At 50.2% G+C, this 22,599-nt stretch overlaps 1 protein-coding gene across 3 annotated transcripts in view; it reads left to right on the forward strand.

The window, feature by feature from the left end:
• The window catches only part of DLGAP4 (DLG associated protein 4), a 96,855-nt gene that overhangs the window by 18,945 nt on the left and 55,311 nt on the right, over window positions 1–22,599 (forward strand). The window contains exons 4-5 of one of the 3 annotated variants that reach the window (XM_067554442.1): window positions 3,460–3,510; window positions 5,144–5,390. In XM_067554442.1, the coding sequence (XP_067410543.1) occupies window positions 3,460–3,510; window positions 5,144–5,390 (298 nt within the window). Of the gene's footprint in view, window positions 1–3,459; window positions 3,511–5,143; window positions 5,391–19,166; window positions 19,184–20,209; window positions 20,386–22,599 lie in introns of those variants that run through there. The other 2 variants (XM_067554443.1, XM_067554444.1) reach the window with 2 other exon arrangements.

Below are 22,599 nucleotides of genomic sequence, written 5' to 3' on the forward strand. Positions count from 1 at the left end.
AATTACTGCAAATCTTCGGAGCTGTTACCTCTTCTGGGAAGCACCACTCCCTGGGGCAACTGCAGAGACTGGTTCGGGGTGGGTTCCAGAGGACCAGGAGGCAAAGAAAAAGCTTGTGATAAAAAGGGCCAGCCTGAACTGACTGGGGCTGGAAAGCTCGCTCTGATCCAAAAACTGACATGAGATTGGAACCAAGAGGGCAAAACCCTGCTGGAAGGGTTTGAAAGACTGGAAACCTCCTATGGTCTCCAGGTGGATGATGGATAGCCCCTGGTAAGCACAGCATGCGTGGCCACTGTCGTTTTATTCTGTGTTTTCTCTGTAATGCTTTTGTCCTAAAATAAGTGTACTGTGCTTTGTGAGAGCTGGGAACTGCTGTCATTGTCCCTGGGGGAGAGTGAGCGGCAGCTGCTGGACGGAGGTTAGACCTGCTGGGACAAGCACTGTGCAGCCTAAAGTCCCAGTCTGAAGGGAGGGATGTGGGTCGCCACCCATAGAGAGGTGATGACTGAAGGCCTGAGGCATAATGGGGTGTCTGTGAGCAGACCACAGGGTAGGTAGAAGTGCAGTTAACCCTGGAACTGTGACAGATGCAGCAACACAGTTTTTGTTAAAATGATGCAGTTTTGTGTGTGGTCCAGGTCTCAACTGGTAGGTTCCCACACCAACCTGGGAAAGAACAAGTGCCAGGCCTTAGGGCAGGCCTACACTACAAATATGCCTGGGTGCAGAGCTCTAAACTGACGGGAGAGAGCTCTCCCATTGGCTTGCTAACTCCACCTCCGTGAGAGCTTCTCCTGCCAACATAGCGCTGTCTACACAGGGGGTTAAGGTTGGTATAATTGTTGTTCAGTGAATGTGGATTTTTCACACCCCTCGGCGATGTCGTTATACCCAAGTAAGCGTGTAGTGTAGACCTGGCCTAAGTCTGTTTCAGGCCCTTGCCTCAGGGCACAATTCATCATCTCAGCTCTTGGAAAGAGGATTCCCTAAAATCCCTTGCTGGGGATTAGACAGGCAGGTATCCTGTAACCCTTTCCAGGCTGTTTTAGCCTGTCACACCAGGCCTCTATCAATAACAGCAGACTGAGTCTCCCTACATGTACGTGCGCACACAGACACACACACATCATGCGCCTTCTGAACCTGTGCTCACACGCTGCCAAGTTTGCCATAGCACGTGGTGGATGATGGGCAGAATGGTGTGGTGGTTAGAGAGGTGGACTGGCTATCAGGAAATCAGAGTTCTGTTCCCATCCACTAATGGGGCCAGAGAGGCCACACTCTGACATTCCAATCCAGATGCGGTGTTTAGATTTGGAATTTTAGTTCCTTTACCTCTCAGTTTCTCCATCTGTAAAATGGGGATAGATCTTTGTAAAGTACTTTGAGATCCTCAAGGAAAGATACTAAATAGATGTCAAACATTATCCACCAGGGAGTATTTATTGCAGTTCATTATTATTCTTTGTACATCACCAACAACGTGCTGGGTGTTTTGCTATCCAGACAAACTAAGGTTACTGCCTAAAATCTCAATCCAACTCCCAAGTAAGTCAATGGGAGACTTTCCCTGGATTTCACTAGATGATCCAGACACTAGCTATGAATGATCTCTGGGATGTGCTGTGAGATCCCAGTATACAACATTCACTTCCATTTCAATAATTTCATTGGCATGACAAAGGGTACCAGTGTTACCAAAGGGAACACACCAAATGTCTGGATTAAACTCAGTCCTGGTGTCACTCTACTGCTTCGCTGGAGTTTCACCTGCTAAACAAGGGCTGACTTTGTCCCTCTGAGCCTGAGAAGTGTTTTGCAGCAATGATGGAGTTTTGTAGAGTATGGACCCACTCCCAAGTCACAGCACTGATGCTAATGCAGGACTTGTCCCAGCCTGACCATCTCATGTCTCTGTCCATGTGTGATTTGTTGGTGGGTTGTGGGGCTATTTGTGATGTCTCCTGTTGTCCTCCCAAAGTTGGGCAGTTTTTCTTCCTCACTTTTGCCATTTCTAAGAGCTCCCCAAAGCATCTTCTATACTTTGTCCAGTGAAGCAGACAACAGTGTCTCTCCATTCCAGCGTGTCTTGTCATGTTGATTTGCAAAGCTGCTTCCTAGCCAACAGAGATGAGCGCAAGCCACTAAATTTTATGCAGATTTGGATTTAAATCCATACTTCCCCTAAAGTTTGGGACTCCAGATTTTGGTTTCGGATTCAGCCCTTTATAGCTATGGGTACCAACAGCCAAGTTCCAGTTTGGAAATGATCTAGGCCTGAATCTTTCCAAATTCTGAACATCCACACTTTGTAGCTGACCCCGTCTATGTAATGAGCCAAATCAAAACCCCAGATCTGACCCATTTAACTTTGGGGAGATTCTGAATCCAGATACTAACAAGTGATGCATCTTGGACCCATGTCTAGTAGTAAAGTATTGCTGGAGACAATGTTCTGTGTAGGTTCCCAGATCCTATGGTGATGGGCACAGCACATGAATAGATTAGAAGAGAGGAACCAGCATTTTGTGTCTTTGCAGCACTCACCCCGGCAGGCAGTGTGTTGTCTTTTTAAAGGAAAGCCGGTACTCTTTGGTTTTGAATAGGTTTGGTTGTGTCATGGCTCTGCTGTTGAGATACGGGAGTGTTACCACAGCTTGGCTTACCTGCACTAACATTGGTGCAGTGATGCAAGCACTGGCGTAGACCAGGCTCAGGTGGTTTTACCACCATGTTCTCTAGCCTTGCTCTGAGCAGAGTTAGATGATGTGCTGGTCAAAATACCCTCTGCCTGTCTATGCCAGCGCTTCCACTCTTCCTAAAACCAGTGGAAGCGAGCTGAAGCCAGAGCAAAGGCAGGAGAGGGGTTGTGAATGCTCAGTGCAGATGCGGCGTGGTAAGAATGGCACGTCTCCTGGTCGGATTGCTGGTTTGCATCTGGCAGAGCTTTGGGGAGGAAGAATATGATGCCTTGGCTGAGCTGGTGCCGGAAGCTGAGCCTTCGTGCATGTGTTGCAGTCAGCAGCAGAGATGTCCTGACTCTGCTCCTTTGCTCGGAGAGTTCCTGTGTATGCGGAGCTGTCGGTGCAAGACGTCTCCTGGGATTTTGTCCCATTCCTTACAGTCGGTGATGGTGGTTGGACTTTTGGCATTTGCACCTGTGTATTCTGATAGACTAAATATGTCCTGTCGTGGCTTTGTGGATTGGAAGAGTCCTGTGAAGCTTTGTCTTGTTGTATTTGTGCAGCCATCTTAGCAGCCGGCAAGAAGGAGGCAGTTTCTGCTCTTTTGACATTTCAAGAGATCTCCAGATAGGTGGCAGCAAAGAGGGTGGCAGTTGCAGTGCCGGGGGGAACATCTGTTTATCCCCATTGGTCTGCAGTTCCTGGGGAATGACTCTGTGTTTAACAGGGCCCCAGTTCTTGTGCTTTAACCTTCTCCAACTCTTTCTTCCAGATATTTGGACAGTCCTCATTTATCCCACAGATATTTACACACGGAGAGCAGGTACCGTCCCTCTGACATTTTCCTGTTGCCCCCTGTGGATGTTTTTTCTGTTGCCCTCTATGGATGTCTCCCCCTTGACCAGTTTAATGAAGGCCATGTGTCTGGAGATGTAGTACATCATGAGAAACTGTATCAGGACGTGGCCAGTAGGGACTGGTAGAGAAATGGTGGGAGAATAAACGCCTCTGGTGTCAGGATAGGGAGTGAATTCTTTGCTACTTTGAAGCCGCTATGCATCTTCAGAGAAAGTCTCTTTGTGTTCTTGGTCACAAGCCTTTAGCTGGTCGTTTGATGCGATAATTACTTCGGGACATGAGCAGGACATGGACTGCCTGACGCATGCATGATCCCAGTGTCCTGGATTCGGCTGAGCCAAAATGGTCAGCATTCAAAACTGCAGCCTGGATCTTCCCAGCCCGGCTCGCTTTGGAGCTAAGACCGTAGGATGGGAGCCAAGCAGCATCCATGAGAGCGCACAAGGGAGATTGTGTGAGCGCTTTGGAGCGTGCCTCTGTGCATGTGAAAGACAAGGAGAGTGTATGTTTTTGAGAGAGAGGGAATGGGTGTGTCTGGGTGTATGTGTGAGAGCGCCTCATCTCCCATGCAACTTTTCTGATCCAGGCCCCGGTGAGGTCAGTGGGGCTCCAGTAAGGGTTGAATCAGACCCTGGAGACCAGGGAAGGGGGCACTTTGAATAACTCCTACCCATGATTCCAGGGGACACTGGCAAAAGGGTGAGAAAGAATAGACATAGAATAGTTGGACATGGAGGATTACAGGGGTAGGGCTAGGAGAGAGATAATTACTATCCTTGCAGTTAAACCTGAACACCTTGTTGACTAATCACTTATCTGCATTTATTGGTACGTTTATTAATTTCAGGCCAGCTTTTATTTAATCTGAACCACTCCTTATTTCTGCTTCTAGAGCAAGATAATGCCAGTCTGGGATGGGCCCAGGGCATACAGGAAGTAGGGGCAGCTGAGATGGAGATGGGGTGGTGAAATGGGAAGCAGAGAATGGATCAGCCTTTGGAGAGACTGAACTGCCTGGTCTCTGGGTCCCCACCATCTACCTGGCTATTCACAGCCATTAATTTAGGCACTGATGGCACGAATGGGCTGAGTTCTTCACTACAGTGGTACAAACTTGGCAGGTTTTTGAGCACTGAGCAGGGAATTTAATTGTAACCCACCCCCTCCATGCCCCTGCTGAGAAACTCTGGTACTGTACAATAATTCATAGTGCCTGGAACTTCCCTGCGACCTTCCACTGAGGACCTCAAAGCACTTTGCAGACACCAGTGAGTTAAGTCTCACGACACTCCACCAAGACAGGCGAACAACTGACTTGTGTCAGGCCGAAAATCCCAGTCAGTGGAAGATTTTGGCATAGAACCCAGGAGTCCTGCTCCACCCCCACCCCCTGCCAGCTCTGACCACTCCACCGTGCAGCCTTACTACAGATAAATAAAATCCATTTATAAACCGGACCCCCTGCTAAACACTGCCCTGATAGAGCTATGCACTCAGCAAGACGGGGCTGTCACGGGGAGCAGAGACAAGAGCAGCCTTTGGAGAGGGAGAGGGTTCTGAATAGGGGAGTAGCTGACCCTGCCTCTCTTCCCCTGCAGACAAGGGAGGCAGAGCTGAGCGAGCAGTACGAGATGGTGTGTGAATCAGCCTACAGCGAAGCCGAGTCAGCCGCTGTGGAGGTGCTGGACCTTCCTCTGCCCAGCTACTTCCGCTCCCGGAGCCACAGCTATCTCCGAGCCATCCAGGCGGGCTGCTCCCAGGAAGAAGACACGGTCTCCATCCGATCCATCTCGCCGCCTCCCGCCAACAGCATCAGTGGCAGCAGGACACTCCCCAGCAACAGCAGTAAGTGCCAGGGGCTGTGTGTGGTGGAGGAGGGTCCTGGGGTGGCAGGGGAACCCTGGCACTGGGACTTGGGACTGGGGAGGCAGACTCTGACTGAGACGGGAGCTCCAGGACAGCAGGGCCAAGGACAGCTAGTGTCTGAAATCAGAGACTCTGGCTGCTGCTATTCTGCTCGACTGTTGTCCCCTTGGGCAGCACTAAGTTAGCTACCTGGGGCTGCATTAAAATGGTTAACAGAGCTGTCAGGTCTGGCGTCAATTACTTGAATGCTGCTGGGTGTGCTAGGTACAGCCCAGATGTCCCCGTTTGGTGCAGCTGAGCTGTCTACATCAAGAGGTGTCCAGACACTGACATGGCCTTAACCATCTAACAGAGCCTTTCCCCTGATAGCCAGACTTGCTGAGTTTGCGTCATGCTCTGAACACAAGCTGGGGATTGAACCGGAGCCATAGGTAGCAGCTGTTCCAGGTGAGGCTCTGGCTGAGCCAGCAGTAGCTGTACTAAGCCAGGTACATCAGGGAAATTGCCTGACATTGACAGATGATGTGGAGTCCATTCATATAGGAACTGAAGTTAGAGGTGGGCCTCAACCAGGTTCCAAGTGCTGCTCATAATTGAGAACGCTTGTATCTGAGCTTCTCCGATGCCCCCTATTTTGGGTACTGTAGTACTCTGAAACCAGAAAGCGAGAGAGGACTCTATGCTGTGCCAAACAAAACTCCACATCTGAACTCACCTTCCTTCCCCTCAACTTTGGGAAAGTTTGGATCTAGACCTGATATTAGTGGCTTCGGGAGTAGTCGTCGGTACCTTATTCTACTCCATACTTCCACCCCTACCACAAACCTTGCAGCACAGGGCAGGTTGACAAAGACATTGCTGTCTAGACCCGTGGGACTGAGAGTCCCAGGTCCCAAATTCACTCAAACCTAGAGCTCAGTGAAAAAAGGGAGAGTCTAACCCTTTATGTGAACCCAGGGCCTAGAATCCTTTCACTAATATGCCTGGGTATGTGGATCGGGTTGGGATACACTAGCCAGCCAGTGAAATCCTTCCTCATCTCCCTGCTTCTTCTCTCTCCCGTGCACCTGACCATCATTCATGGAATCTGTGATTCTCACACACAGATTGATGCAGCAGACAGAGGGTGAAGCCTTGCTCAGTGTATTCACCTTGAGACCTCAGAGTGTGGGAGTGATTCCGCCTTGGGTGTCGGTTTCCCCAAAGGGCTAAGATCTCAGCTGGTCTCATGGGTACCAGGAGCTGGCACTTTAAACAAGATGCCGAAGCATGTGGATGATGGAGGGGGTGGGGGTTAAAAGGTTTGGCCTTCCTTTCCTGAGTGATAGGAGCAGAGATGGCATTTGTTATGAGCATGGTAACCCCTGTGGGGTCTCCACATAGGAGCTCTGTGTGAGTCACATCCAGGGCTCAGTTATCCAAACTGGAAGTTTCTTTCTAAAACTGTTTCCAGTGAAAGGTGAGAGATTGACAACCCTGCAGACCAGCCCTGTAGTCATCCATCAACAGATAGGCAGCAGCAGTGAAAACGTCCCTTACCTTATCCCACCAATGGGCCCCGGCTGTAATCCAGAAGGACCACCCTTAGTGACGGGGGGGTTCATCTTCCATGGTCATTCAAGCTATGGCGTTCCCAACATTGGGGGTGGGGAGCAATTAGCGCTAACTAGAGATGAGGATGGCTTTTCTGGTGCGGACACTCACCCACTGGAACCTGGACTGAGTCCTATTGTGCTTCTTTCACAAAGGCTGCCAGAGGGCAGTCAGCTGTTAATGACTAAAGCTGAGCAAAATTCAGTGGGACCACTTTACAGGGGGATTGTGGGAACAGCAGGTTTGGACCCACATGGCTTTGCACCCTCTAAGTCTCGCTCTGAATTTCAGGGTCAAACAAGCCCTCAAACCTCAGAGTACAGCCTTGAATTTCTGTGCAGAGACATGAACCAGTCCATGCTTGCTGGGCTCAGAGTCTCAAAGGTGGCAGGCCTGGGCGGGGTTTTGCAACACAACCCAACCTAGTGCACATGGTGGAGTCTCTGTACCTTGAAGTCTTTAAATCGTGATTTGAGGACTTCAGTAACTCAGCCAGAAGTTATGGATCTAGTATGGGAATGGGTGGGCGAGGTTCTGTGGCCTGCCATGTGCAGGAAGTCAGACTGATCATTCTGGGCCCTTCTGGCCTTCAATTCTTTGAGTCTGTTAGTCTAAACGCAGGCAAACATCCCAGTGTGTTGTGACCATTTTGCATATTTCAGGATGTGTGAAGCTAGCAGAGTGAAGAGACTGAGGCAGGTGAAAGATTAGAGGAGGAGAAGGTGGGAGTGGCTGGGGATACCTTAGGCCCAGATCAATGGAAGTCAGAAGTAGAAGTACCTGAGTACCTTTGAGGCTCTGGCGTTAGCAACTAATCCTCTTTCAAAGTCACTTTAACCATCAGACACCTGGGGATTTATCTTGTGGTTGAACAGGCACCATGTCTTTGATGTACTGAGTTTTATTTGTACATTATCCATTAGTGATGGGCTGGAAGCAAAGCCCCAGATCCAAACATCCCTGAATTTGAGGTCAGATGGGAGCCAGATCTAGCTCCAAAGCTGAAACTCCCAGCGCCCTGGGAATTTGGCTCATCATCGTCACTTAGCAAATAATGCATTCAGATCCAGATTCCTCTGCCTATCTCTACTGCTCTTGGATGGAGCATTATTAATTCCAGATCTATCTCTATGATTAGTAATTAGTATATTTGACCAAGCATAGGGCCTGATTCTCTTCTGATACTGGTGTAAATCAGGAATAGCTTCATTACTCTGGAGTATGGAAGAGACCTGACGTGCTTCTGATCATGGATGTGATTAGCAACAGGCAATTCTCAGGTATTCCAGGAAGATTGTAATAATAACCGTTCTGTTGTCGGGCAGTCTGCGGGAGGTGGCTGTGATACTCAGACTGTGTTGCACTTAGAAGACAATTTTCCTCCCAAAGGCTTTGTATATTTTACATACAGGACTTGCTTCACCTATCACTGGAAGGCAGCCACCTCTGAGGTGATACACAGCAGCTATTAATACTACACATCAATTCTTTGGGACATTTTAGGATAGGAAGTGATGAATAGTGAATCTAACTGAAACCAACAGTGTAAGGCAAGAAGTGAGGAACACTGTATGCAGTTGAAACCCTAGGAGGAATTTAGGTAGGTGAAATGCTATGAGCCAAGTTGGAATTGGGCCAGATCACCAGGAATAGCAATCTTGCAAAAAAGTGTCATGGGATCTTTGATGATTACTAGTGCTCTTCGACACTGTGCTGGTGGGTGCCCTACCGAAGCCGAATGGAAGTGACCGGGGTATCAGTTTTATATCTTGTCCAAAAGGCAGGCTGCCTGTCAGTCAGTCTGTCCTGCCAGCACCATGCTGGGAGATTCATTCAGTTCCGACTCTGTGGGAAGGATGTTTATTAGATGACAGGCACCACCAGCTGCTAAGTACAGTTAGGGGGTCTCCCATCCAGTTTGTAACTAATCTTGATGCTTCTTAGCTTATGACAAGAGCGCTCCTCGGGACGGCGTGGCCACAGAGATAGGCTGTAGTGTCAGCTCTGTGTGTATCAGTGTCCTATCACTGTCTTAGCAGAGCAAGGATTGACACGTGCCTTTTGTTAGCCATGGAAGCACTGATCATGAGCACGATTCATTGCACGCCTTCCTCTCTTACCACCCACGCTCTTCCCCCAAGGTCTCACTCAAAAGGCAATGGTCTGTTTTCCCAGACTGGGATGACAGTTATTACAGACTAAGCACCGACTAAGGGTGATATTTTCCAAAGCTCCCAGTGTTGGCCTAACTCTGTTCCCATGGATGTCAATGGTGCCAACTGGGTGCACTTTTGAAAATAGTTAACACCCAAAAGTGTGTGTACCTCTTTAAATCTCTTGGCAGATGGTGTCTCAGTTGTGCCTCTCAGCTGTTCCTGGGTAACCAGAGAGCACAGTCGGTTTGGGTTTGAATGATTCCTTTGCGCCCTCTTAGCACACTTGCTGTTGTCTTTATCCATTGCCTCACAAAGTTCACGGCGCGTCCCAATGTTTGGTATTGCAGACAGTGGCTTTGTCTGCAGACAGAAGCTCTGGATTTTGTGGCTTTTCAGTTGATTTGGCTTGTCGCTTTGGCTGTGGAAAATAGCAACAGCCAATGCTCAGCCTTGCAGAAAGGAAAGAGTCGGCTGTGCTGGGATGCTAGTTCTGGGCCTCCCAAGTGGTGGCCACAGCACACACTACGGGCATGCAAGGAACAGTTTGGAGAAGGCAGGACAGGGTATGAGGTTCCTAGATGCTAACAGCATCTGACCCTATACAGCAGGACCAGGAGCCTGAAATAACCATGGAGCGTAACACTGGTACTTGGAGCATGTGGTAATCCCCAAGGCCTGCAATAATGCCAGCCAGGGTCCTACAGCATACAGGAGCACCAGAAGCTTGAACTACTGCCAGGAACCTACAATTATGCTGGGACCATGCAGGAGAATCAGGAGCATATAGTAATCCCAGCACCGGGATCCTGCAGTAACACTAAGAACAGCCTGTAATGCCAGGCCCCTGTATTGACTTTTGCCACCCTATGGTAACAGAGAGCCAACAGCAATCCCCTCTGCTAATGAGGAACTTGAAGGGTAGGCTGGTAACATCGGTTATGGGCAAGGCTACTGCCAGGCACACTAGCTCTCGGAAACACGCGCACGTGCTTGTGCACAGGCTCCTCCCTCTCCAGACCCTTTCCTGGCTTTTCTTCTTCATTGTCTATGGCGCCATCCGTTGGTGCCTGCAGCACTTCCCCTAGCAAGTAGTGACCCAGCCCCTGCTCCAAAGCGATTGCAAGCAATATCGATCAAGGCGGGACAGGACCCTGGAAGAGGTGGTAATAGGGATGGGGGGGTTAGAGGGAGGGTGGAATAAAGAGAGGAAGGTCACGGAGCTGCTTGGTTGCTTCACACGCCACGTGCTCCCCTTCCAGGCCCTGCACATCTCCTCTCCTGATTGCTCTCATCTCCTCCTCAGCACTCCACTTTCTCTCATGCCCCACTGCATGCCTGGAGCTTGCCAGCGAGCCCAGCCTGCTGCCTCTTCTCCTTCAAACCTGCCAGCACCGATCGCCTCACCCGGGCACTACGAGCCTGATGCTGATCTCAGCACGGCTGTAAAACAGTAACTCCACTGACATTAGTGAGGTGTTCCAAGGGTGCTTCCCAGCAGACCACCTCGCCCCTCATGCCGTCCTGCTGCCGTTGCAATCAGCGGAGGTGCTTGCACTGAGTCCCCTTGGATTTAGAAGATCCAGGGCAGGTGATAGGGCCTTTACAGCAAGGGGCCGTCCATTCTGGAACAAGCTCCTCTCTGATATGATGCAGTCCCCACCCAGGGCATTCTGCAAGGCCTGTCTCTCTATTTGCATAGGCTACTGTGGAGTTGGGCTGTTGAGGGGCATCAGATTTGCCTCGAGGGCAGAGGGGAGTGTTCTGCTGGGAGTTTAATTGGCTTTGGTTCCGTGACTGGTGGTAGGGGCACCTAGAGCCTTGGACAGGCCCCTCTTAACCTTGTTGTATCGACCTAAATCAATAACTTAAGACTAGTGTGTTGAATTCAGAGGCAGGCACAGTGTCTACAGGCCATGCTGAGCTTTATCTGTCACCTGTGTACACAGTTGGTCTGAGTTAGCCTGCAGGCTGTTTGAGTGGGCCACTTAGGCCAGCATGACACAGATGTCAGTCCAGGAATGGAAGTGAGAGAAGCAGGCCTCCTGTCTGTGTGCGCGTACTGTGAAGCTTTGAGTGCATCAGCAGAGCAATAACCGCGATGGCGATGAAGATGCCCCCGTGTTCACACCTGAAAGCCCTTGGTTCTGTGAGCGGGGGTGATTTGGGAAAGGGGGAGTTCAGGGAATATAAGTGATGTGGGAGAGCCAAACCTTAAAATTAAACAGCCTAGCTGAGACTCAGTCCCCAGCTCGCTGATTAAAGCCGGCGTGCTCTCCCTCCTGCCTGATTTCACTGAGTACTCTCAGCTCTTTCGGCTTATTGAATGGGGGTGTGTGTGAATGGGCGTGTGTGTGTATGGTGGGGCTGGGGGTGGGGTTTGGCAGCCATCACACCATAGCTCAGACATGCCATTCCAGTTCCTCCTGCAAATGCATGTGTCAGTTGCACATTACATGGCCATTAGCTCACATTTGACAGCCAGCAGAACAGATGATAAACTGCCTTTGATCCAGCCTCAACCAGAGCCTCTGTGCCTTGCAAAGCATGAGACTAAAAAAGCCCGGGTGGAAGCTATTCATCTAATTGCCAGAAGTTCTGCCGACAGCCATTCTCAATCCTTTGCTGTAACAAAGCATCTCATCCTCGGCTCTAGTTCCTTCTTATTAGAAGCAGCGCTGGGCAACTGCTTGCCCAATATTCCCCTGCTGAACAGCAGAGCTGTGTTCAGAGAGGGCTGCCGAATGGTTCTATCCAGGAGGGGGGAAGAGAGGAAAATAAAGGAGGCTTTTCTTTGACAGTTACCTGACAAGGGAAGATCCCAGCTCCACGGACTCCATTTCCTCATCAAACATCTGAAACAGCACAAAGAACTTGGACAAAAGCAACTTCTCACCTGCCCACGCTCAGAAAACCCAGCCCCATGACAAAAAAGAAACACACATGCCTTCAGCCTTCCTTCCCCAGGAGCAAAAGCCACTGATGGACTGGCCAATGCACCTACTGAGAGTTTAATTAAACCTTGTTTTTGCCAGGCCCACTGGGTTACGGCTTTGTAAGCCAAGGCAGAAGGAGGGGTCTCCTAGAATAACAGTTGGGTAGTTCTATTTATGACCATGTCCCTTGTTGGGAATGATATCCTGGCCTGACCATGAAGGTAGATTTCCGACTAGCAAAAAACTTGGGGGTCATGAACTTTTTCCACAAGAGCCTGAATAACAACGGACTAGTACCCTTTGCAGTTTATGTGCTCCTTGAGAAGGGCAATCGCTGGGCACGTGAGTCCAATCAATGGCCCAGGAACAGCTTGGAAACCCCATTCTCTCAAAACCAGCTGTTACTTTCAGGATATTGATTACGCATGTCACCGCTGGGTAAATCACATGCCTGATCGCCTCAGAAACCTTCACCACCACTTAGCCACAGTTAACTTTCCAGCACTAAACTGGTTAGCAATGGACCTGTAGCAGACCAGAGCAGACCGCTTCCAGAGATGGTTATAGCAACCTGCTTCTGGATGGGCAAGGCCACACTCGTGTGTGCGTTGTGACACTGGAGGCTCAAGCCAAGCTGCTCATAAAGCTCCAGAAACGTAGCTTTCTTCATGTGAAAGTTCTTGGACCTATTGCTGTCATCCCGGGTCCAGATGACGATGTGATCTTACCAATCTGTGCTTGTGGCCCTGTTCCACATGTGTGGGCCTGCTGAGCATCCACAAGACAGGAGCCAGAATTGAGTGATGTCCCCTTCCTGGCCTGTCTGGGTATAGAATGGGGTTCCCTAACCCCTCCCATTTGAGGAATCAAAATGGAGAAGCAGCTTATTGTGCAAATGTGAGTGCAAAGAGAAAAGCTGATCAGAGAGCAGAGTTCAGCAATTGTAGGTGAAAGACAAGCTCAGGAGCAGAGGACCATATCAGCCCCATTGCTACTCATATCGACTGTAGCTGAGCCCAGCCAGCCTTCCCAGGGAGAAATTATTTTTCCCTTTAGACTTTCTTCTTGTTGACCTAGATTTCACGTTCCAGAAATAGCTTTCTCTGGCATACCAGCAGAAAGGGATTAGGATGTGTGGGTGTGTGAGTGAGAGAGAAAGAGAGAGAATTTATGTTCCATGCTGTGTGTGTGTGAGGGACACAGACGTGTAGGGAAATGAGATCTATGTGTATTTTTCTCTCTCGGACCCTCCCTGCTATGGTGGAAGCTATGCAGGCAGTAACTGCTCTAGATGCTCCCTTTCCCCAGGAAGTCGATAGCATTGTTCTGCTACATAGTTATAACCATATTTTCAGACATCAACAATAGAACCTCTCTCCACCCGGGTCAGGGAAACGAAGTTCAAACTACACTTTGCTTTCATGCTTAATTAGATACGTTCATGGAGAATAGGTTCATAAGGGTTATTAGCCAGGACAGTCAGGGACACACCGTGCCCTGGATGTCCTCAGCCTCTAACAGCCAGAAGCTGGGACTGGATGACAGGGGATGGATCACAGATAAATTGCCCTGTTCTGTTCATTCCCTCTGAAGCAGCTGGCACTGACCACTCTCAGAGACAGGATATTGGGCTAGATGGACTGTTGGTCTCATCCAGTATGACTGTTCTTATGGAGCCTCCAGGGCTAACACGTGTGGAATAGAGTAGCCCTTATGGCTGGTTTGCATGTGTCCTGGCAAAACAGCTATAAGGGCTACACTGTCTCCACACGTGTTAGCCCTGGACATCCCCTGGAGGCTCCATAAGCTGCACTTATGTGTCAGTCTGATGCAGCTCACTGTGCTGTTGAATTGGTCTCAATCACTTCCTGACTGCTCCCCCCAGGCCAGGCTGCCCCCTGACCAGTGCAGTTACCAGCAGGGATGGATGCCAGGCCTGCCGTTCAGTGCTTTCACCACCCCCATCCCCGCTCCAAATCACAGGCTGGCCTGCTTCCAGCTCGTTATTTTCCATGCTGCTGCTGTGCCCCGTGAACTGGTCTCCTAGATAGTGGTGTGAGCTGCCTTCCCTTGCACCGAACAGCAACGAGCCCGGGACGGTTTGTGCATGCCCCATTCTGCACCATTGGGGAGTGGCTTGTCTGAGGTGCTGTGCAAACCGTTTACGGGCATGTTTGTGGTTTCTGCCCTGACCTCGATTAGTTCTACCTCTGTTCTCAGCATGCGTATTCCTCTCTGTCTGCGTGTCTCTTTCTGTGCTGGGTAGATGGGTCTTTCCCTCTGGCCCCCTCGACCGGATTCTCCCTTGTGATCTGGTCTCGTTCCACTACCCTAGTGGTGCCAAGAAGCTGGAAAGCAACTGGGTCTCCTCAGCTGCTGTGGGGCCAGTACTACCAGCTCCTATGCCACCCCCCGCTGCAGAAGTCCTGTGGGAAGGAACCTGACCTCACCACAATTGCCCTCTGCCTATTCTCAACTGGGATATGGCCCGTAAAGGCCATGGCCTGCTGGCATTGTGTAAGGCATTCCCCGTGCTGCTCTGCTGTACAATGGGGACAAGATAGAACTGGGCTCCCAGTATCAAGGAGCCATAACTGGCTTCTTTGCTGCCCTCCTTTGAGCTGTGCCCAATTTCCATCTCTGTCTCCGCCTTGGGGCCTGCACCACGATTGTACTTTGTACTTACAGGCACATAAAAAAACCAATGTCCCTGGTGTGAAATGCTAAAATTCACAGAGTCCGATCGTACTGGGAGATTCCTGCAAGTACCTCCCAGTTCATTCATCAGGAACTGAGTGCATGCATATCCCAGGGTAATAAGGCTGACTAGGGATTACTCTGCATGTGTCTGTCCTGTGCCTGCATGTGTTTTTCTCTCCCTTGCTCTGTCATCTGTCTCCCACTGGGCTCTTTTCTCTCTCTTGCCTCAGTGCCTTCCCTCTGCCTTTTCCCATCTGATGAGTCACATCCAAGTATCAATAAGGACTCAGAAAGAGAACAAGTTAGATAAAAAGCCGGCTAGAGCCTTGTGTGTGTAACAAACCCTCCACCAGGAGTTATTCTGCATTTCCAGGATCTGCATCTGCCTCATAGGCAGGAAACAATTGAATCAACATATGATTTGTTTTCCTTGGCAAAGCACAGTGAGGGCCCCGAGCTGCTAGGATTAGACTCCCCTCCAAAGTTGTGAGGTTCAGGTCTGGATGCAAACCTCTACAAAGCTCAGAAAAGGGTGGCTGGGTCCCAGGCATGTTTCTCCTGTAGCCCATCTTCCTGTTTGGGTTTTGATACTAGCTCAGACACATCTCACTAATGCCTGCCTTGAACAAGAAGTGTCAGAGTCAAGGAGGGGGAGTTACCAACGTACTCTCTGATTTCTCGTCACTTTAAAAGCCAGAGCGGCTCATCTCTGCAGAGCTTAGTGCAATCAGTAATAAATAAATCTAGCTCTCAAGGACTTATTGTCACAGCAAGTAGTTCAAGAGGTACACACACTCCCTGCTTGGGCAGCACAGGGACCCATAATACCTGCAGAGCCACAAGCCTGTGACAGGCCGGACCTCCTGTAAACAACCTTGTCCAGGCAGAGCTGTGGCCACTGGCATGGCAGCCTAGAAACATAGGCACGGCCGGCGGTCAGACTGTGGCATGGGTGTAGCCAGACAATCACCTTCTTTTACAAGGGCATTACCTTGGTGATCTAACAGACCTTTCCCATCTGCTAGCATACTACCAGGCTCAGCACACAGCTTTTTGTTTCTATGGGGAAGTTGCAGCAGAGCCAGGACAGGCGCAGCTGGGCGCCCTGACTTGAACCATACTGGGAGGGACTCTCTATTATAGGAGTCCCAGACTCCAGAGGCTAGCGAGTCTGTTCCCAAGGGGGCTGTTTGGGTTGTACATGGTTCAGTTCTGCTCCCAGGTGGGTGAGGCCTATGTATTGGTTGGTTCTGATCAGCCATTATGCTCCCAGAAGGGCTGGAAGTTTGCTTTATGGATTCCCTTCCTCCCACTCCATCAATCCTAACTGTAACCCCAGGGCTGCATCTCAGAGGGTTTAATATGAGGCATAAAACCAGGTCCATGCATGACTGAAAGTGGTGTCAAGTCAAATGAGAATTAAGTTAAATTCTCCCCCATTACGGAGGCCTCCTCAGATGGAGGCGCATGGAAGGGAGAATCAGTGAGCACAAGGACTCAGCCACTTTCATTTTTCTTTCCATCTGTCTATCTCTTCTCTAGAAAAAGACTTTCCTCTATGCCAGAACTTGAAAGGCCAAATCCTGCTCTGAGTTACACCACTATAAACCAGGAGTAACCCCCTTCTTCTTACTGGAGTTGCTCTAGATTTACACCACTGCAGCTGTGATCAGAATCCAGCCCAAGTCCGGCACCAAGTGTGCCCTGAATCTGGCACTGCATGAAAAGCCACAAGTGGAAACGCAGGACTGAGCAATGCTCGAAAGTCTGTGCCCCTCTCAAAGATGAGAGTAGGGAGGAGAACTTGTCTCTCCGCTCCCAGCCCTTGCTGTACTCGACTGGCAGGGAGCTGAGCCATCCCCAGCAGAACTCAGCCCTTCCCACTGAGGAAGCGTGGGATTATATAAAAAACCCTAGGGGAAAGGAGCAGCTTGAGGAGAATGGGTGCTTGGAAGTGGCCCCTCAGCCAAAAAGCCTTCTGTGCATGTGTGAGTCTCCGGGAGAAGAGTCGTGCTGAGGAAACTGTCACCATGGTACCCCGCCCTTCGTCACTACTTGAGCTGTCAGTCCTGTGTAGCTGAGCCTGGCTGGCAGCTCCGTGACGATACGTCTCGGCTGCAGAGCTGGGGTGTGAAAGGCAGTTTTTGTTTGGCAGGATTTCACCTCCAAACGCCCCATTTTGTTTGCAGTGATCTGACCACATCCCTCCCCCCACCAAATCCCCTTCAGTCAGAATCTCCGAGGAAGGGCTGTTTCTGGAAGCCACCTTTGCACACTTCTCCATTCTGCATGTGATGCAGAATGCCTTGAACATCAAGCAGCTTTGTGTGTCGTGATGGCTGTCCTGCACCCAAGTGTGTGCATGCAAAGCGGTGACACGCTCCCTCTGCCCCTCGCAGAGTGCATGGAGCCTCCTTGCAAATGCCTCAGTTCTCACGAGCGTGGTCTACCATTCCAGGCAGTGTCCTGCTTCCAGCTGCCAGCCCACTTCTCTCCCTCTTCTCTCTCTTACTTATGGGTGCATTTGCCTGCACTACAGACCATGCTCAGAAGTCCAGCCAGGCTGTGGAGTGAGGTGTGTGTAACAAGGTGCCATGGGCCCAAGCAGATGAGATCTGGGGTCAACTGTAAGTTACTTAAGGCCAGAGCGTCTCAAGTTGGGCACTTGCCAGTGATCTGCAGGGAGCCAGCTGATTACATGTTGCTGGGTGTCCGCCTGGTTTCCATCTGAGAAAAACAGAATATATGAGAGGGGGAGCAAAACCAGACACTGTGATTACCATTATTCACAAAGGACAAGATTGAGGAATTAAATGTCCATTAAATATTGCCCTAATCTCACTGTCCCATGTAAGAAAATGCTGGAGTTGCCAAGGGGCTCTTCTGAGAGACCTGGAAAGGTGAAGGCTTGCACCCACAAGACAGTCTATTAACATAGGTTCCACATGGTGCAAAAGTTTGGGGAGAGCTTGTTTGGACAAAGTTTAAGGACTGAGTGGGATATCATAGAGGTTAATAGGATTTAATTAAACAGTAATTGTTTCTCACCCTTTCTCCTGTTTCTGTATGTGTACCTATACTTGGTCCAGATCCTCATGGGATCCTTTGACGATCTGAGCCTTAGACTGTAAACTATTCAGGGAAGGGATCTGGTTGGTGATCTCCTTGAAGGATGGAGGATGACCAAGAGTCCATGCTATCCTTTCTAGATGTCTGCTGCCTTTGATACCACTAACCATGAGGTTTTATCTGTGTGTCACCCTGCCTGAGTGTCCTGCCCTCAGTACTTGCGGTCACCTGCAGGTATGGATGGAGTTACTCTTGAGCGATTGTACTCTTTCTTATTTTAAGGTAGTGTTGGGCAATTGCTCCTGTGGCTTCAGTGACCCCCTATGGGGTGCCAGAAGGGTCTTGTTCAACATATGTACAAGAACATTGGGAGGCTTAGTGAGGAGACACAGGCAGCAGTGTATTTAGTATGCTGATGACACCCCACTCTATGTCTCCATCACTCCTGATTCAGCCAGTGCAGTGTCTATATGAGATTGGGGCTTGGAGAAGGTTCGTTGGCTACTGTTCAGTACGGATCAAATGGAGGTAATGTTAGTAGCGGGGCTTAATTTGTAATGAAAGAGGTGCCGGGGCTCAAGCAATTTTTTTACTTTCATAACCGATGTGGCAAGCCCAGAGGAGCTGGGGCTATGAACTGCCAAGTCTAAAGGTACCGGGACTCAGCCCTGGCAAAAATTAAGCACTGGTTACTATGTTGGGGCAAGCAGCCAGAAGAGCTGAAGATTACCGCAGCTCCACTGACTGAAGGAGTGTGTCTGCCATTTGCATCCTTTGTTCAGATCCTGCCCTGGATTATTTCTGGACCACCAGAGGTCAGCAGGAGCCAGGAGTGCTCTTCGCCATATGCATCCTTTTCTTGCCAACGAGGGACCCTATCACAATTATCCATCCTTTGTTAGCTTGAGGCTAGATTACTCTAGTGTGCTCTCGACGCTACACCTTGACATCATTCAGAATGTGTAGCTAATGCAAAGTGCAGCTGCCCGTGTATAAAGTGGAATTTCAAACCAGGAACATATGACACTAGTGCTCTGGGAGCTGCATGGGCTGCCAGTGTTTCCAGGTGGTGCTGGTTTTAACCTACAAATCCTTAAGTGGTTTAAACCTGGGAGATCAACTATCTCCCCATGCCATACAGCACAACTGAGATCGGCAGACATGCTTGAAGCAGACCCCTCTGTTATAAATGAGAAGGGAGGTGCCATAAAGGCTCCCAGTTTTGGTCCTCCAGAGCCCAGGATGACTAACTTTCTGGGCACACAGTCTGCACTTATTTTCCCCAGTTCAGGCGGCAGCTGGAGGATGAGCTGCTTATTAGGTAAGTAACAATACTTAGCTCTTATCTAGTAGTTTTCATCAGTAACTCTCAAAGCACTTCACAGTCTTTAATGTATGTATTTCACAATAACCCTGTGAGGCAGGGCAGGGCTATTATCTCCTTTTTACAGAAGGGAAATGAAGCATAGAGAGGCTAAGTGACTTGCCCAAGGTCACAGGGTAGAGCAGGAAACTCAACCTGGGTCTCCTGGGTCCTAGGCTTAGTCCCTAACCACTGGTTTGCTCAGCTGTTGGTGAGAATGTTGTACTGGTAATTCACTAACTATGGTAAGATCTCAGCTGCTGGCATGTAATATTGGGGGCCTTATCCTCTTAATATATCAGAGGCACCTAGAGCATGGCCTGGCCAGAGTCATTAACCCCTCAATGATCCAGTAATTTCTGGAATAAATATAGATGAAGGGGAAGTGACATAATCCCCAATTTCCCCTGCCAGCAGCCAGTGCTGAAAGTGGTCTGAAAAAAAAAGGGGGGGGTCTATCATAATGGGGGTCAGCCGCTGTGGTAAGACAATGCTTAAACCCTGCTGCTCAGCTCTATGTTTAATGTTGGTTTGGGGGGGTCTAGGACACCCCTCCCCCAACATGTTAAGCGCTGCTGGCAGCAAGGCTGGGGACACCCACCCAAGCCCATCACCTCTCCATTTAGCAGGGAGACAGCAGGGACGCCAGGGCCCGTGATGCGGGGGGGCACAGCCCAGGGGTTTTGCTGCCAGAACAAGCTATGGACCTGGGCGCTGGGTCCCAGAGCTCCCGCTGCCCCCGGGATCCCACTGGCAGCCCAGTGCCTGAGCAGAGCCAGTCTGGGCAGAGCCTCAGACCGGGCGTCACGTGCGGAAGATCAGCTGGATGCGGCCTGGCTGCTCCGGCCCCACGGAGCCCGTCTCCCTCTCTCGCCCAGCCTGCCCCACCCAGCCCTGGCGCGGGGGCGTGGCCATCCCGGTTCCCCGGAGCCCCGCCCCGGGGCGGCGCTAGCCAGCCAGCTGCAGGGCGAGGAGAGAGAAGAGAGGAGCGCGGCCCTGCCCTTGTCTCGCCGCCCCCCTGCATCGCCCGCCCCGGGCCCGCGAGCAGCTGCCGGGGCCCGTCCTCCGCCGGTCCGCAGGAGGGAAGAGGAGCCGCCCCTCCCTCCGCCGCCCCTCCTTTGTGTCTCCCATGGCTTTGTGTCTGGAGCTGTGCAAGCGATGTGAGTGCGGGGCTGGCCGAGCGGGGTCGCCTGGGGTGGGGCCGGGCCGGGGGAGTCCCGGAGGGAGGCTGTGCGATTGGGCGCCGAGCCGCTCAGCTGGATGGCGCGGGGCTGGGGGCGCTTTGTGTGTGGCTGCCGGGGAGGAGGATGGAGGGACCCCAGCCTGACTGCGTGGCTCTCCCAGCGAGGGGCTCCCTGCGGGGCCGGGTGGGTGTTTTTACTGGGAGACTCTCACCCAGCCCCGTTGGTCCGGGTCCCGACAGGATGTGATCTCATTTGCCTATATTTGTGCCGTGCCGTCCCAGGCTTGAGCGAGCCGCATTTTTCTCCTCCTGAGTAATAATGGCCCGATGATGGGGCGCCTCGCTCCTTCGCTGGCTTCGCCCGGGTCACTCCGTGGCGATCCTTTGATCGCCGCGTAACTTGGCGAGTTTCGACATCCTGTTTCAAGGTGGGGCGGCTGGCTGTGTTAGCTCAGGCGGGCAGGAGGCTTCCGTGGCTGTTGTCACGAGGGAGCCTCTTTAAGGTAATTGCTGCTGCTTCGCCTGGGATTAATAAGGGTTTGTTGGTTTGTTTGTTAACGGGAAACCTGGGAAATTGGATCCTGTCGCTTTACACAGTAGGTACATTTTAAACTCGGTGGGGGTGGGGGAGATATTTTTAATACAAAAACAAAGTACGATGGTTCCTTGTTGTTTCCCTTGTGAAAAGCTGGAGAGGCTTTAATGGATATGAAAACAATGGGCTTCTATAAAAACCGAGTAAGTTTCTATAGAAACTAAGAGAATGAGCTCTTTATGTACAGGTCTTACAAACTGTCCAATAGAAGTCTCTGTTAAATCCCCTAAATGAAGTTCGGGGGACTATTGTAGGTTACATTCTATAGAGTGATTATCGCTCTGGCTCTGCACATCTGATTAATGATTTGCTTTATAACTAAGGCATGATGAAGTCCATGTACACAGAGGGACCATAATGTGTGGGAGGTTTGGATGGATGGCTAAGTAAATCCTACATGGGACTTACTTACCTTCTAGTTTGATTTACTTTCTCCTCTTTTTTTCCCCCTCATCCATATATCTCCCTGAACAACCTTGTTTATGGGGATAAATACTTATGGATGGACAAGTGAGCCTATGGTGTAATCTTGTCCTTCCTCCCCTGTCATCTGGGTGGTGATGTTATGAAAATGTGTTTTGAGCAGTTGAAGGGTTTTTTTCTCCCCTGCTCTGATCCCTGGGCAGAAGATACTTTGCCTTTTAGGTGGGAATCCTGTGTTTTCCTCTGAATTGACCCATTCCTCTCCCTGCACTAGGAGAGACAAGAAACAAAGTGTCTAGAGTGCACAGGGTGAGAAGCCAGGCTGTGTGCTGTGGAGATTTGCCATGGCCTATGCAGAAGGAACCCTTCACCCCCAAGTCTGCTATTGTTGGCTCAGGGCTGTGTGGCCACCATATGGCCTTACTGACACGTTGATGGAATTACCAAAGCTATTACTTTAGCATGCCTGTCTATACTTCACTTCTATCTGTAGAATACAAGAACTAATACCCAGACTCATCAACAGCATGAAACAGAAATTCATTGGCTTACTATTTCTGCTTCTAGGTATTGGACTAATTGAGAAGTGGTGAAGCCGAAGCTAGGCTAAAACTTTGCCAGCCTTGTGTTCTGATTCCCTTGCCTCTCAAACTGAGAGGGGGTCATACCAGGACAATACTGGTACCAGGTTAGGACTAAAGACCTCTTAGGGGTATATAGATGCTGCAGAAGTGATATTGCTGTGTCATTAGGTTGCATTCTTCCGTAAAGGACACTGGCTGCTGCTGGGGGTGCTGTTTGGGTTTGCTTTGTTTGGGGCCAGGGTGTGTGTTGGATGAAACACAAAAGTTGAGGCTTTGAGTGTGCATGTGGTTGTTAAGGCCTTATGACCATTAGCAGTATTCTGGCCGGAGGGAGTAACAAGGTGACCGATTTAGAATTTGGCCTTCAGATTTACTTGATGATCTTTATTCTTTTCCTCAACTGTTTCGTGTTGCTGTGCACCATCATAGAGGTGCTGTTCCACCCAATAGGTGGCTGTATATGAGTGGGATATATGGTGTTGGTGAGGGAATTTTTCCTTACTATAGTCAGTCTATAAAGAACTTTTGTCCTTCTGCTTTAAAAGCACTATGGAAATGTTCCAGTTATTTGCATCTCTTTAGCTGTTTC

This window comes from Emydura macquarii, unplaced genomic scaffold, assembly GCF_026122565.2.
Source record: "Emydura macquarii macquarii isolate MOO-44397 ecotype Brisbane River unplaced genomic scaffold, CSIRO-AGI_Emac_v2 contig_1483, whole genome shotgun sequence".
Classification (NCBI taxonomy): Eukaryota; Metazoa; Chordata; order Testudines; family Chelidae; genus Emydura; species Emydura macquarii.